This window comes from Aquarana catesbeiana, linkage group LG05, assembly GCF_042186555.1.
Source record: "Aquarana catesbeiana isolate 2022-GZ linkage group LG05, ASM4218655v1, whole genome shotgun sequence".
NCBI lineage: Eukaryota > Metazoa > Chordata > Amphibia > Anura > Ranidae > Aquarana > Aquarana catesbeiana.
The window spans coordinates 46,598,646-46,614,486 of NC_133328.1; the positions used below are offsets into that span (position 1 = coordinate 46,598,646).

At 42.9% G+C, this 15,841-nt stretch overlaps 1 protein-coding gene across 1 annotated transcript in view; it reads right to left on the reverse strand.

Moving 5' to 3' along the window:
- Positions 1–15,841, reverse strand: part of LOC141144224 (ATP-dependent translocase ABCB1-like) — a 78,128-nt gene that overhangs the window by 5,606 nt on the left and 56,681 nt on the right. Inside the window, exons 21-25 of the mRNA XM_073629682.1 lie at positions 15,045–15,248; positions 12,384–12,484; positions 11,648–11,788; positions 8,391–8,547; positions 1,765–1,962 (exon numbers count right to left, since the gene is read on the reverse strand). Coding sequence (XP_073485783.1) covers positions 1,765–1,962; positions 8,391–8,547; positions 11,648–11,788; positions 12,384–12,484; positions 15,045–15,248 — 801 coding nt within the window. The remainder of the gene's footprint in view (positions 1–1,764; positions 1,963–8,390; positions 8,548–11,647; positions 11,789–12,383; positions 12,485–15,044; positions 15,249–15,841) is intronic.

Sequence of the window (15,841 nt, forward strand, 5' to 3'; positions counted from 1 at the left end):
TTTTATAGGCACCACTGACTCTCCGGGTTCCATCTTATAAGCAGTATATGTTAAGTGGGTTTATATAGCGTTTATGATTATTGATGGACTCTTTGTTAAACTCCCCCCTGCCTCTAAATTTCCAGTGGTCTACAAATTTATTTGGCATGCCCCAGCAGATAAAATGTCTCAGGTGACATGTCTGCTTACACCCTTAATTAAGTAGTAAAAGACAGTGCTTGCAAGTTATCTTCAATTTACAAGCTGACCCCAAGAACCTGGCTGACTGGCAGCTACTGCAGATACATGGAAAATGCAATCTTCACCTAAAAATAGGTGAAATAATGATGGAGAAGGATCTGGGTGTCCTTGTCGTTTTTTTATAATCTTCAGCTTCTAAAGCTAGATAGAGGCATAGACTTGTAAGAGATACATCATTTTGTCCCTTTACAAAGAATTAATGAAATCTCATCTATGATATGAAGTTTAATTTTGGGGACCAGTTCACAAAAAGGATGTCAAATCAATGGAAACAGCGCTAAGTGGAAAGGACAATTAAATTAATAAGGGGCATGGAGGTCCTCAGAGGGGGGTGCAACTTTGCATATGGTTCTATATTGTAAGTTCTGTGAAAATTGTTTAGTAGAGCGGCTATACTAAAAAGTACAAGTTCTATTTAGGACTAGGCTCATCTATTTACAGAGAATCTACTTATGGCCTCTTTAACTCAAGCCTGGACCTCATATCACCCCTGGCTCAGCAGGTAGAACACAAAGCTAAATGTGGAGGAACAATGCAACAACCCTCCAAGGTGGGAGTAAATGACTTAATCTTTAACTACTTCTGGACCGCCCACCGCACATTTACTGCGGCAGGGCGGCCTGGCTGCGTGAAACAACATACCTGTACGTTGTTTGCGCTCCCTGGTCTGGAGCGTGCGCGGTGCCCGAGACTCACTTGCGCTGTAATTGGACACAGCGGGAGCCAATCAGCGGGAGCCAATCAGCGGGTCTGGCGTTCGGGGGAATGACAGAATGGTGGTCTGCCTATGTAAACAAGGCAGACCATCATTCTGTCACAGAGGAAGAGAGAGATCTGAGATTCCTACTAATTAGGAACACAGATATTTCCCTTTGTCTAGTGTCAGCATCCTCCACACAGTTAAAATGCACACATAGGCAACACATTTAACCCTTTGATTGCCCCTGATGTTAACCCCTTCCCTGCCAGTGTCATGTTTACAGTGTCAGTGCATTTTTTTCAGCACTGATTACTGTAGTGGTGTCACTGGTCCCAAAAAGTGTCACTTAGTGTCCAATTTGTCCACCACAATGTCGCAGTCACACTACAAATCGCTGATCGCTGCCATTACTAGTAAATAAAAAAATTAAAAAGTCCCTAAATCTATCCCATAGTTTGTAGAGCGATAACTTTTGCACAAACCAATCATTATACGGTGATTGGGAATTTTTTTAATCAAAAATATGTAACAATGCAAATTGGCCTAAATTAATGAAGAAATCTGATTTTTTTTTTACATATTTTTATTGGCTATATTTTATAACAGAAAGTAAAAAAATATTGTTTAAGTGCTTAAATAGATGTCATTATTTATCAATTTTATGAGGTCTGGGGGGGGGGCAGACAGTACATTTTGTATTTTCTTATTTACTTATGTAATAACCTGCATCATGGGTCTTTTACATGGAGGGCATGTTACACATATAGTAATGAAGCTGCTTTATAAAGACATTGGTGCTGGATACAAATCATGAAATGCATTACCACTTCTCCACTCTGTGGGTCATAGAACCTTTCCAGGAGCTGAATGGATGTACTTTTCCCACATCCACTGCTACCCACTAATGCCAGAGTTTCACCTTTCTCCACAGTGATGTCCAAACCTTGCAGCACTGCAACTTCTGGTCTAGTTGGATAGTTAAAGTGAATTCCCTTGAAGGTAATATTTCCATTGCATTGTGACTGCAATAAATAGACACAAAAGCAATAATAAGGCAATAATCCATAGGAAGTTGACACTTCATGGTATAACACACTGGTGACTCATGTTCTTTAAGAACAAACAGACAGATTATTGGATGACCTTTCTTTCATCCATTTTCGATTTAGCACATTTCAGATGCCTATACTTTCAGATAATCTCCACAGTGCTGCTAATAAGGCAGTAATCAGACAGGCTGGGTTGTCACTGTTCAATTCTGATCTGACTTGTAGGCAGGTGTCTACTAAATGGTCTACCTCTTTTGTTCTTTTCCTTGCAATGTGTTTACACTTGGCTGCATTGAGTATTGTAATTGTATTGGGTATGGCGTCTTCTGGTTAGGGAAGGGTTAAGTGGCTGCCATCTTGCTCCCTGCTGTTCATGGCACCGCCTCCTTGTGGTTGGTCGGTCGGTCCATGTATGGAAAGAGCCAGGAGAACTTGCACTACTATGTAATTGGACATTGTTCTTCTTTGGCCCCTCAGCGGGAACCCAATCAGGGTTCCAGGAATTGGATATTTTGCTATTTGTTGGACTTAAACTAAATAACCAAGGTATGGACCGGACCACTGGGCAGGGGCTGCCTTAACGCCACCTCAATTGTTTACATGCAATCACTCTGTTGGCCTCTAGGGGCACAAGGAAGCATCTGTACTCCTCCCCTGCTAACAGACTGCTAGGGGCACATTTCCTATGGTTCAGCAATATAATCATTTGTACTCTGTACACAAGGAGATTATACTTCATATATATAATCACTGCAAAAACTCTTGTGCTTTGAGATAATCCCCACCTACAGTATGTGGACAGACTTCAGCTAGTCATACATGGCTTCAATTTTGGCCGATGTGTGTTGAATCGGCTGTTATCCGAGCCATGGGTGGCCCCGTGAGCAACACCTAGCTTCACAAAAGTCAGTTTAAAAATCAGCTGAGCTTCCCATTCTTACCTTCCTGTTTTGCTTATGTAGCGCTGGTAGAATTGCTCGTTATAGGAAGTTAGATTTGCCTCTGTTCCAGCTTGGCTGACATTGCGTGTAGTTCCACATTGTGCTGGTGGGTGTCATTGTCACCATCGGCGGGTGTTGGAAAAGCAACGTGTTAAAGCGTATGAGTGCTCCTCTGTCCCGGAGACAACTCAGTGGAGGTGGTCCTCCGAGTTGCATTCTGGGAGAGGGTATTTATGGGGCAGACGCCATGTTTTGGGGTTCGTTTTCAGCCACCTGCTGGCCCTCCTGGCCGACAGGTATGTGTTAGAGTACCACCTTGTGGTCCTCCGTTCCGGAGGCCCGCGTCGCTGCGGCGCGTGGGTGGGCCCAGAAGCCTGTCTGGGGCCTACCACAGCAGCGGAGAAATGGTCCTGAGCTGTCTATCCACAGTGAAGAAGCTGGACAACCGAGAAGATCCCAGGGGAGGACCCATCATGGAAGGATCATGCAGAGTGCTGGTCTGGAGAGGGGCCTGGTGACTCGGTTGGAGGACGTATCCTGAAGAAGTCTTATTACATGGTACTGCCGGGTTGGCTTAAAGGTTCAAGTACTGTGTCTGACATTCATCGCGAACCAATACATCCTGTGGCAGAGGATCGTACTTGTTTATTTCAAGCACGTCTGTGGCAGAGACTTTTGTTCGTGCTACGTACTGGCTGCTAGGCAAGTGAGAGAGGCCTATCCAGGCGAGCAAAGATTGTGTCCCACAAAAAGGGATTGCATTCAATTACAGTATTCAACTTTAAAGGATGTTCTAAAGAAACCTAAAGAAAGGTATTTGAGCTTCCCTGCAGTTTTCCTCCTGCCTCTTTCCTGCTACTTCCTTCGTTACTTGGTTCAATAAAGCATTGAAAACGTACTCAAGTGTTGGTGCTTATATCGTCCAGAGGTAAACTCAACGGAACCCTAGACCCGGTGCCGGTGAAACAGAGGTATCGAGAGTGAAGGTAACAGCCCGCTTAAACCAGCAGCTCCACCAAGAGTTAGTGCTACACTTACCTCACCTTTCTACTCAACGAATCCTCCCTCTACAACTTTGCCTTCTTTTTACATTATTTCCTCCTTTTTCCTTACTGCTTTGTCCCAAAAAAATGTTTTTCTTTTTTCTTATAATATTTTGTTTTGGAGCTTATTCCAGTCTGATCTACACTTCTTTCAATGGGTTGCATTTCAGTTGAAGCTATCGAATGTTAACTAATTCCTTGTCTGATTCTCTGTGATACTCTGTCTGATACTCTGTGAAACCATGTTGTTGAACCCTGCTTTGAATATGACTGGACATGCAGTATTTTTCCTTTGCTATGTACCTTTATCTAATCTTGAATTGTAAAAATGATTTAAAAAAAAAAAATGAACATAAAAATCAGCTGAGCTGGGTGGAAAATTCTAAACCGAACAGTGAGTGATTCAGATGCTTGAATACAACAGCAGGTAGTGGAGATTCCTCAATTGATTTCTCTCGTTCAGCTTGTGGGGCCGAATGAGAGCAATATACATGTGTATAGCTAACTTTATGGTGTGTTTATTCTAAGACAAAAAGTTTGTTGTATTTGGATAATAGGAAAGATTTTTCTGCCATATGTGGCCCCATTCAGGAACTTTTTCCCTAATTCCTGCAGAAATGTTTGCACTGGGAGAGGTAGTCAGGGGAAATTTCTCTAAAAGGGCCATTAAATGGCAATTAAAACCCACCTTATTGGTTGACTGGGGGAGAGCTAGTGTCTCTATTAATGTTTTATTCCTGTATGCGTGAGACATAGGACCCCCCACTTCCTGCTACAGTGGTTGCTGCTGATTCCTAATTTACCAAAAACTAAAAAGTTTAACTGGAAAAGCACTTCAAAGTACGTGTATACAGAGGCATAATTAGAGCCTTCAGGGCCCTGGTGCAAGAAATTATGAACGGCCCTAGGTTCATTCCTCCAGGCCCCGAGCCCTTTCTATTGATCCTGTGGCCCTTTTCTCCCATTACAGTCCAGCAGCAGGACCCTTTCACATGTTCTGCAGCGGGCCCCCTTCCTGCCACCTTGGGGTCCCCCCAAGGTAGCAGGGGGATTTTGGTGAAATATCAGAGGTCTAAACAGATGATGTCTCACTTTGGAGTCAGAGAAAGGGATTGTGGACAGAGCTTCATCAGTCCCTTTCTCTGCAGCCTCAGCTGCACTGGACAGTGAATGAATGGGAAGCGCTCTGTGCCGAGCAGCTTCCTGTTCATTCACAAGCTGAAGTATAGTAAACACAGTTGTATTAGTGGTATTTTCCTGCAGCAGCTCAATGCCAGTGGGAGGGGGAGGTAGAGAAGCAGGCTTTCAGCTGCTACAGGAAAATACAACTGCCAGGTTCTAAAAAAAGGCTGCCCCCGTTGCCCCTCCAGTCCCTGTTCCTTTTGCTGCCTAGGCCTCCTGAAGCATGAGCTTCAGGAGGCCTAACTTCACCATTGTGACCCCTACAACCCCTATTGCTACGCCAATGCGTGTATCCCATGACTGGATGACATTTAGTTAGCTAAAGATCTGTGTATGCTAAACAACGGCCATGTTTTTTAATTTTTATATTATATAAATACTGTTTTTTTCTTTTCTTTTTTTTTTTTTAAACTCTGCACTGGTCCAATTCCTGTCATTCACTTTCTGTTTATATGCACTCTCTTCAGCATTGGTAGCACAATCAGTGCCTTGAAAAAGTATTCTTATGCTGCGTACACACGGTCGGACTTTACGGCAGACTTTGCCCGGCGGACTTTTCGACGTACTTTACGACGGACTTTCTGAATGAACGGGCTTGCCTACACACAATCCACCAAAGTCTGTCGAATTCGTACGTGATGACGTACGACCGGACTAAAATAAGGAAGTTCATAGCCAGTAGCCAATAGCTGTCCTAGCGTGGCTTTTTGTCCTTCGAACTAGCATACAGACGAGCAGACTTTTCGACCGGACTCGAGTTCGACGGATAGATTTAAAACATGTTTCAAATCTAAGTCCGTCCAACTGTTGAGCAAACAAAGTCTGCTGGAGCCCACACACGATCGAATTGCAAAGTCTGCCGTAAAGTCCGCTCGTGTGTACGCGGCATAACTCCTTGAAATTTACCACATTTTGTCATGTTACAATCAAAAAGGTAAATGGGTTTTTTGGGGGATTTTATGCAACAGACCAACACAAAGTGGCACATAATTGTGAAGTGGAAGGAAAATATGGTAAATGGTTCTCTTACAAATAAATGGGTGAAAAGTATGGCGTGCATTTGTATTTAGCCCCTCTAAGTCGATACTTTGTAGAACCACCTTTCGCTGCAATTACAGCTGCAAGTCTTTTTGGGGATGTCTCCACCAGCTTTGCACATCTAGAGAGTGACATTTTTGTCCATTCTTCTTTGCAAAATAGCTCAAGCTCTGTCAGATTGGATGGAGAGTGTCTGTGAACAGCAATTTTCAAGTCTTGCCACAGATTCTCAATTGGATTTGGGTTTTAACTTTGACTGGGCCATTATAACACATGGATATGCTTTTATCTAAACCATTCCATTGTAGCTCTGGCTGTATGTTTAGGGTCGTTGTCCTGCTAGAAGGTGAACCTCCACCCCAGTCTCAGGTCTTTTGCAGAGTTTAACAGGTTTTCTTCTAAGATTGACCTGTATTTGGCTCCTTCCGTCTTCCCATCAACTCTGCCCAGCTTCCCTGTCCCTGCTGAAGAAAAGCATCCCCACAACATGATGCTGCCACCACCATGTTTCATGGTGATGTGTTCAGGGTGATGTGCAGTGTTAGTTCTCTGCCACACATAGCGTTTTGCTTTTAGGTTAAAAAGTTCAACGTTGGTCTCATCTGACCAGAACACCTTCTTCCACATGTTTGCTGTGTCCCCCACATGGCTTCTCGCAAACTGCAAACAGGACTTTTTATTGCTTTCTTTCAACAATGGCTTTATTCTTGCCACTCTTCCATAAAGGCCAGATTTTTGGAGTGCACAACTAATAGTTGTCCTGTGGACAGATTCTCCCACCTGAGCTGTGGATTTCTATAGCTCCTCCAGAGTTACCATGGGCCTCTTGGCCGCTTCTCTGATTAATGCTCTCCTTGCCTGGCCTGTCAGTTTAGGTGGACCGCCATGTCTTGGTAGGTTTGCCATACTCTTTCCATTTTCGGATGATGGATTGCACAGTGCTCAGTGAGATGTTCAAAGCTTGGGATATTTCTTTATAACCTAACCCTGATTTAAACGTCTCCACAACTTTATCTCTGACCTGTCTGGTGTGTTCCTTGGCCTTCTTGATGCTGTTTGTTCACTAAGGATCTGTAACAAACCTCTGGGGGCTTCACAGAACAACTGTATTTATACTGAGATTAAATTACAAACCGGTGGACTCTATTTACTAATTAGGTGACTTCTGAAGGCAATTGGTTCCACTAGATTTAAGTCAGGTGTATCAGAGTAAAGGGGGTTGAATACAAATGCACCCCACACTTTTCAAATATTTATTTGTAAAAAAAAAAATTGAAAACCATGTATTATTTTCCTTCCATTTCACAACTATGTGCCACTGTGTTGGTCTATCACATAAAATCCCAATAAAATACATTTACATTTTTAGTAACATGACAAATTGTGGAAAATTTCAAGGGGTGTGAATACTTTTTCAAGGCACTGTAATTGCTCTGGACCAGCATCCTGATAGTGACATTGGCAGAACATGCCTACATAAGGAGCACTGGCACAGCCGCCTCATGGCAGGATCACTAGGTATTATATATTGAAAGTTATAGTTTTAAAAAGATTGCAAAATATTATTAACTTTAATTCTCAATTCTAAGCCAAGTTTGAAATGTCCACATAGATTCCACCACTCCAAGGCTCCAATTGTTCCCTCCACTGCAGGGCTTGCCGGGTGCTGATTAAAGAAGCTTGTCTAATCTCCAAAAGATCCATCTATCAACCACATCTGATCATCCATGATCAGACAAAGATGATGTCACTCTTAGAAAAGCTTTATTGCGCCAAACCATACATGCCACAAAGCACCACCTTGGGACTACTCTTACTAGCGCAGTTCAACCCAGCAGGCTTAGTCATAGAGACTAAGCCTGTTGGAGTGAATCGTGTCAGTGGGTCTCCAGGATGGGCTCCATGGCGCGTACGGTTTGATGCAAAAAAAGCTGCTTTTAAGAGTGAAGTCATAGGTGTCCAATCCAATTGTTTGACAGGTGGATCTATTGGAGCATAGACAGGTTCCTTTGGTCAGTACCCGACATCATTGGTGTGTGACCTGAGTGTTTGACACTTAGCCAAAATTGTTATTTTTAGTACTAAGCCAAGACTGTTGCAATGAACTAGTATCTCTTGGATCTCAAAGATCATTAGGAAGGCACTTTGTGACTGATGCAGTTGCCATCCACTAAAACCGAGAAATCAATGTACTCACAGGTGTGTTTCCAGCAGTGCTGTAGCTGTCTATGAGAGGTTGTCTCTCCAGCAGGCTGAATATATAAGCTGCTGACACTTTAGCTTTAGCGTAGTCTGGAGCAAAGGAGCTGGTCTGACCCAAAGCCATGGCTCCAAATACAATGGCTGCAAATACCCTGAAAGAAACATCAACAACAGCTTATCAGAATATCAACCACTCATTTAATTTAGCCAATGCTCGCAACACTGAATCATTGCTTAAAGTGCATGATCTTCCTTTTAAAAGGTAGGTAGTATAGGAGTTAGAAGGTAGGTGGGAGCCATTTTAAGCATAGTAAGTTCTAGCTTGGACTTCTACCTTAAATATATATATGTAAAAAACAGGAACCAGGACAGCATGTTAGCAGTTGGATCTAGGCCACATTATAAAACTGAAACATCACATGTAGCTTTTCAAGTCAAATATACCAAAGTCAGCTTTAAATTAAAAAAAATCAACTTCAAGGTATATTTATTTTACAGAATAAACGATAGCTATATATCGTACCGAATCCATACACAGTAATTGAAAATTTTTACTTGGCTGCATTTTGAACAGGAGAGACACCAATAAACATATTGTTAAAATGATAGCCTCAGGTAATACAGCACAGGTCAGGTGGATATTCCTTCTAACACTCTTCAGATATACTCCAAGCACCATCAAATATGAAACAGAAGAGAGAATCTTTCATAGCCTAAACATAACTTCATTAAAGGATATATAAAAACTCACAATAAGCACATCAGTCTTCCCAAAAAGGGAAAGTAGCCACTCACCATAAAAACCAAGGTTAGGTCTATTGAAACAGAATGATGCACAGACAAGTCCACCTTGCACAACCAAGCTAACGCATTTCAGTCCTGGATAGAGTGTGGCCATTTTTTTTATTTTCGGAAAAAGGTAGTAGGAGAAGGAGATATAGGTCCCAGATACCAGTAGCAGATCACTTACAGACTCCTTGGCTCCAGAAAAAATACAGCTTCACAGTACCAGGCCCTCCTGAGAGACCAGCCTTCATCCTGGCTCTCTCCAGCAAGGGTCCTCTCAATTTGGCTTGGCTTCTTCCACACTGGGCAAGGCAGCCTCAGGACCACCCCAGACAGGCTTCTGGGCCATCATGCAGAGCTCAGTTCAGCAGCACCTCCCCAGGCCTCAGCCTGAGACAACAGAGCGAGCACATGGCCACCCCAAATATTTATACACTCTCAAAATGCACCAGTGGCCAAGAACCTCCTACTGGGCTGGCTGGAAGAAAAATAAATATCCATAACTCAGTCTAGTAGGTACTGACCTGTGGTACCAGTGACACTTACTGGAGACATTGAGAAATGCACAACCTAATTGAGCTTAGGGAAATAAACTATGCAATCAGTCTGAGCTATCTACAACCCAACCAAAAAGTACATTTGCATAGTAGCCTCAATTTAGGACAAGGGGGCTACAAATATGTACATTTTCTACTCACTTTTTATTTTTTTAAATAAAGTCATAGAGAGACCTTCTCTTCTCTTTTATATCTGATGGTGCTTGGAGTATACAGTGCCTTGAAAAAGTATTCATACCCCTTGACATTTTCCACATTTTGTCATGTTACAACCAAAAATGTAAATGTATTTTATTAGGATTTTATGTGATAGACCAACACAAAGTGGCACATAATTGTGAAGTGGAAGGACAATGATAAATGGTTTTCAACATTTTTTACAAATAAATATGTGAAAAGTGTGGCGTGCGTTTGTATTCAGCCCCCTTTATTCTGATACCCCTGATACCCATAACTAAAATCTAGTTGAACCAATTGCCTTCAGAAGTCACCTAATTAGCAAATAGAGTCCACCTGTGTGTAATTTAATCTCAGTATAAATACAGCTGTTCTGTGAAGCCCTCAGAGGTTTGTTAGAGAACCTTAGTGAACAAAAAGCATCATGAAGGCCAAGGAACACACCAGACAGGTCCGGGATAAAGTTGTGGAGAAGTTTAAAGCAGGGTTAGGTTATAAAAAATATCCCAAGCTTTGAACATCTCACGGAGCACCGTTCAATCCATCATCCAGAAATGGAAAGAGTATGGCACAACTGCAAACCTACCAAGACATGGCCGACAAGCCGCGCAAGGAGAGCATTATTCAGAGAAGCAGCCAAGAGGCCCATGGTAAATCTGGAGGAGCTGCAGAGATCCAAAGCTCAGGTGGGAGAATCTGTCCACAGGACAACTATTAGACGTGCTCTCCACAAATCTGACCTTTATGGAAGTGTGGCAAGAAGAAATCCATTGTTGAAAGAAAGCCATAAAAAGTCCCATTAGCAGTTTGCAAGAAGCCATGTGGGGGCGCAGCAAACACGTGGAAGAAGGTGCTCTGGTCAGATGAGACCAAAGTTGAACTTTTTGCCCTAAAAGCAAAACACTATGTGTGGCCGAAAACTAACACTGCACATCACCCTGAACACACCATCCCCACTGTGAAACATGGTGGTGGCAGCATCATGTTGTGAGGATGCTTTTCTTCAACAGGGATAGGGAAGCTAGTCAGAGTTGACAGGAAGATGGATGGAGCCCAATACAGGGCAATCTTAGAAGAAAACCTGTTAGAGTCTGCAAAAGACTTGAGATTGGGGTGGAGGTTCACCTTCCAGCAGGACAACAACCCTAAACATACAGCCAGAGCTAAAATGGAATGGTTTAGATCAAAGCATATTCATGTTTTAGAATGGCCCAGTCAAAGTCCAGACCTAAATCAAATTGAGAATCTGTGGCAAGACTTGCTGTTCACAGATGCTCTCATCCAATCTGACGGAGCTTGAGCTATTTTGCAAAGAAGAATGGGCAAAAATGTCACTCTGTAGATGTGCAGCTGTAATTGCAGTGAAAGTCGGTTCTACAAAGTATTGGCTCGGGGGGATGACTAGAAATACATGCCATACTTTTCACATATTTATTTGTAATAAATGCTGAAACCATTTATCATTTTCCTTCCACTTCACAATTATGTGCCACTTTGTGTTGGTCTATCACAAAAAAACCCCCAAAAAATACATTTTCGTTTTTGGTTGTAGCATTAAAAAAAATGTGGAAAATTTCAAGGGGTGTGAATACTTTTTCCAGGCACTGTATCTGGAGAATGTTATGGACATATAGCGAATGACTGTTTCTATCTGTAAGCTGTTTTAGAGATCAACATTTTCCTGGATTGCATTAGATACATTTGTATTAAGGGAAATCAATCAAATACTTACAGAAACACGTTTTCAAAGGTCATGTATCCTTTCACCACTAAAAAGGCACCAAACCTAAAACTAGCAGCATATGCAAAGAACATGATAGCCTGGGATAGTCCATAGGAGAAGCCTTGCGTATGGGCGTTCTTGATGGAATTCCTATAACAGAAAGTCTGTGTAAATACTTCACAATTTTATGCTAAGTGTTTAGTTTATAGTAGATAGCCTGTATAGTCTCTTAATAATGGTACCCCCAGATGTTTCAGTGGGACAAGTGGAGCCTCTCCTCCCTCAGGCAGGAAGAAGGAGGTCCTTCTCTCACAGACCACCAATGTAAGCGGGGCCTTCTAAAATGACCTAAAATGTAAGTGAGTGCAGCATTGTCAGCCTGCCATGTACAATCCTTTAAGCTGGGCTCACATGAATGCGAATTGGATACGGGTTTCCCTGCGTCCGTCGATATGTGAACCCGGCCTTAGTTGACCAATGGGCTGCCTCTGGGATAGACCTAATATGCAACTCTATAGCAAGCTGGAAAAATTCACACAGCAAGCTGGAAAATGCTGCTGCTAATTGCTGCAAGGCAGAGACTTAGCACTATTAGCCTACAAGAGGAGAGCTGAATCTGGCAGGATCTCCAGAAAAAAAAAAATCAATGGATTTAACAAAAAAATGATGGGCTTCAGAAAGTTGTATACCATAATTCATAATGCCAAACATACTTAAAACAAAGTTTTAATGCTTATTTTCTTACCTATAAGGACCTTCCAGCTTTTCTTCAAACAGGGCTTCAAATTTCTGCTCTCGGGTTAAAGATACAACTGTCCGAATGTTTTCAATAGCATCAAGGGCAACCTTACAAAGAAATGCAAAGAAATGTTGTATATAGTTCAATTCTTTGGTTTTCTTCATTCAAATATATTTAAAGCCAACACATTTTCATTAGAATAGAGAATGGAAGGGTTATAACACTTGTCAATGTTATTTATTTATTGGGAAACTTCCCTTCACTTTGTCTCCTGGTGACATGAAGTGATATGAAATGTGTCCTGAGTGAGGGGGAGTGAGGGGAAATCCTGCCTTAGGTGTAGTACCCTGATGTTTAAGCAGGGCTGCTATTAAATTTAGTTGCCAGGCGATAGTTGCCTTGGCCAATTGTTAGGAGATCAATTGATTTCCCCCTCATTCTGGAATTGCTGCACTTCTCTCTTCTGTCACTAGGTGGCATTATGGCTGGTGACACTGGATAAGACATTGGCAAGCAAGGACAAATTATGAATGAATGGGGTGTCTTAGCCAATGGGCAAGGATTTTCTTGGGTCCCTTGGCTTGCTGTGAGCGCCTATTTATTTGGTGGAGTCAGGTGATCGGGGGTTCTATGCCACCTGGACGGCTCTCTTGGTGGACATGTGTTGTATTGCCCCGGGCTGCTAGGCCAGAAACCTGAGGCCTATCCCGGGGACATCTGGCTGCTAGGCTGTCTGAAGGTCTATCCAGAACCAGGAGAGCAGCGTAGGGTTGAGACTGCGAGCTCGTAGTCCAAACAGAAGTAACGGTTCCACCGACTGGGGAACCAATTGTGGTGGGAGGTAAAGGGAAAGCTGTCGCCACTAAGGTACCATCCACCATGTTACCGGAGACCACTGTGAGTAAGCTGAGGCCAGTACCAGAGCAGACTTCTCGTCAACCGGGGACGGTGAAGAAGTGGGAAAACTTCAGCAAGGCCAAGTCAGGCTGACGCTTGTGGAGCATCTGCGAGTGCCAAGCCAAGGACCTAGTGCGTCCGCAGGGGTGAAGCTTAAAGAGTATCTGTGAGTGCCAAGCCCGGGACCCAGCAGGGAAACGGGGGTGACACTTGAGGAAGATAGTGAGTGCTAACAGTGGATGAGCTCAGGGGGATTCAGTGGCTAGTGGATCTGAAGTCTAGTGAGAGAGACTGGGAGCTCATTGAGTGAAGACCCACAATGAGTGATGGTGGGGTAAACTAAGAACTGTTCATGTTGCAAATAGTTGACTTCAATTGCCATTAGTAACTGCTACAAAATTGTTGCCATAGGGGACAGCGGTCCCACCTATACAGAAGTGGTATCCGGCTGGAGGCCTTCACCTGTATAGCCAGGGCTTTTTTTTAGGGGTCAACTTGGTGGAACTCAGTTCCACCACCTCTGGCTCAGACCCTTTGGTGCCTGCTCACCACAGTCACTTGTAAACACAGAAGTCTGGTTTCTGTGTTTACAAGTGACAGCTCTGCACTCTGTGTGTAACCCCCCATGAACTCTGCACTCTGTATGTAATGCAATCCTGATATTTAATGCCCCTTTAAGACCCTTCTACTGTTTGTGAAATATGACCACACCCACTATTTGATGTTATTTGGAGGGTGTGTGTAGGGGGAGGGATTTTGGGGGGTCATGGTTGAGTTCCAGCACCTATTGTTTGAGAAAAAAAGCCCTGTGTATAGCTGTCTACCTATAGAAGTCTCGGAGTCTGATAATTATCTTTGCACCTACCTAAGGGTGTCCTGGCCCCAACCCTCTCTCCCACAGTTCTGTTTAAGAGACAATAAATCTCTTTGCATTCAAAAAGTGTCTGGCGCCCACCTATTCATCTTGCATTACACCCACCATGCCTTGTAACCCACTCTACACAGAAGGATGTCAGCTGTCCCTAACTCTGGAGGTTACCATTAGGCCTCGAGGGGCCCGGGACTTTGCTACATTTGTTTTTCCCATTGTAAGGTTTACCTTGTTCCATTGACATTTGTAAACTTTTGACCATTTGCCATCATTTTCTGTACTGGAGATAATGCTCATCAGCACAAGTAGAGCGGGTGAACAAAGTATTGTAGGTGGACAAAGTATTTGAGTTTCAGCTTCAGGATCTGTCCTTCCAGTGAATATTCAGGGGTGATTTCCTTCAAAATTGACTGGTTTGATCTTCTTGGCATCCAAGGGACTTTCAAGAGTCTTCTCCAACACCATAGTTCAAAAGCATCAATTCTTCCACATTCAGCCTTCCTTATGGTCCAACTTTCACAACCATAGGTTACTACTGGGAATACCATAACTTTGACTATACAGTACTTTGTCAGTAGGGTGAAAAAAGTAGACATCACCCTAGCGACAAAGTGCCGTATAGTCAAAGCTATGGTTTGACAGGTAAGTCTGCCAAATTGTGCTAATATACAGTGCATACTTGCACATTCTGACAATAACCACCCATGGCCCATTTAATACCGCTTTAACAGTCCAAAAGGAAACAAGTAAGAGAAGTCCATTAATAATGTTTACATACAGGCTACATGCAGGCTACAATTAGGAAGATCACATTGCTGCACAAGTTTACGTTATAAGAAAGTAGTTAGACACATCCATACATTTACTATTCTGTAGCAACCACAATACATTTTACTCACTTTTCCTGCTATTTCTAAATCTGCTTTGTCTTTTATGGCATGTCCAGTGAACATCTTCATCCTGATGACAGAAGAAATGGCCAGGATTGGTATAATGGCCAATAGGAGAAGAGTCAGCTGCCACCCATAAATGAAAGATATGATAATGGCAGTACCCATGTTTGCAATGTTCTGGGAGAGTGATGCCAGTCTGGCACCTGTAGCCTGTAAGACATAAAATAGATGATAGTGTTCAATGAAATCCGAGTATTTGTACATTGTCACCAGTCATTATTTCCCTAGTAAATCAGTAAGTCACAGGTTCTGTCTATGCAATCCTCTACTCTCAAAAATTTACTGAGATCATCATCTGCTTCCAAGCAGGTTACAAACATTTATGGTTGGCTTCAAAAACAGACCCCTGCTCCCTTCAACAAGGCCTGGCCTCAGTGGTGTGGCGACATGCTATCCCTAACAAAGGAGGACTTTAAAAAGGTTGTAAACCCGATACAAAAAAAAACCTGTAAGACAAAGGAATAATGAGCATAATGCATAATGCATCGCATACTAGCTCATTATGAAATACTTACCTTAGAACGAAGCGCTGTGATTGCCGTGATGACGTCACTCCCGCGTGGGAGCCGCCGGTCACAGCACAGGGCCTTGAAGAAACGGCACGGATGGCCATACTTTCAGAGCGCATGTGCCGATGACGTCATCAGTGGCGTATATAGTAAATATCTCCTGAATGGTGCAAGTGTAGGAGATATTTACAGTACCTACAGGTAAGTCTTATTATAGTATTACCTGTAGGTACA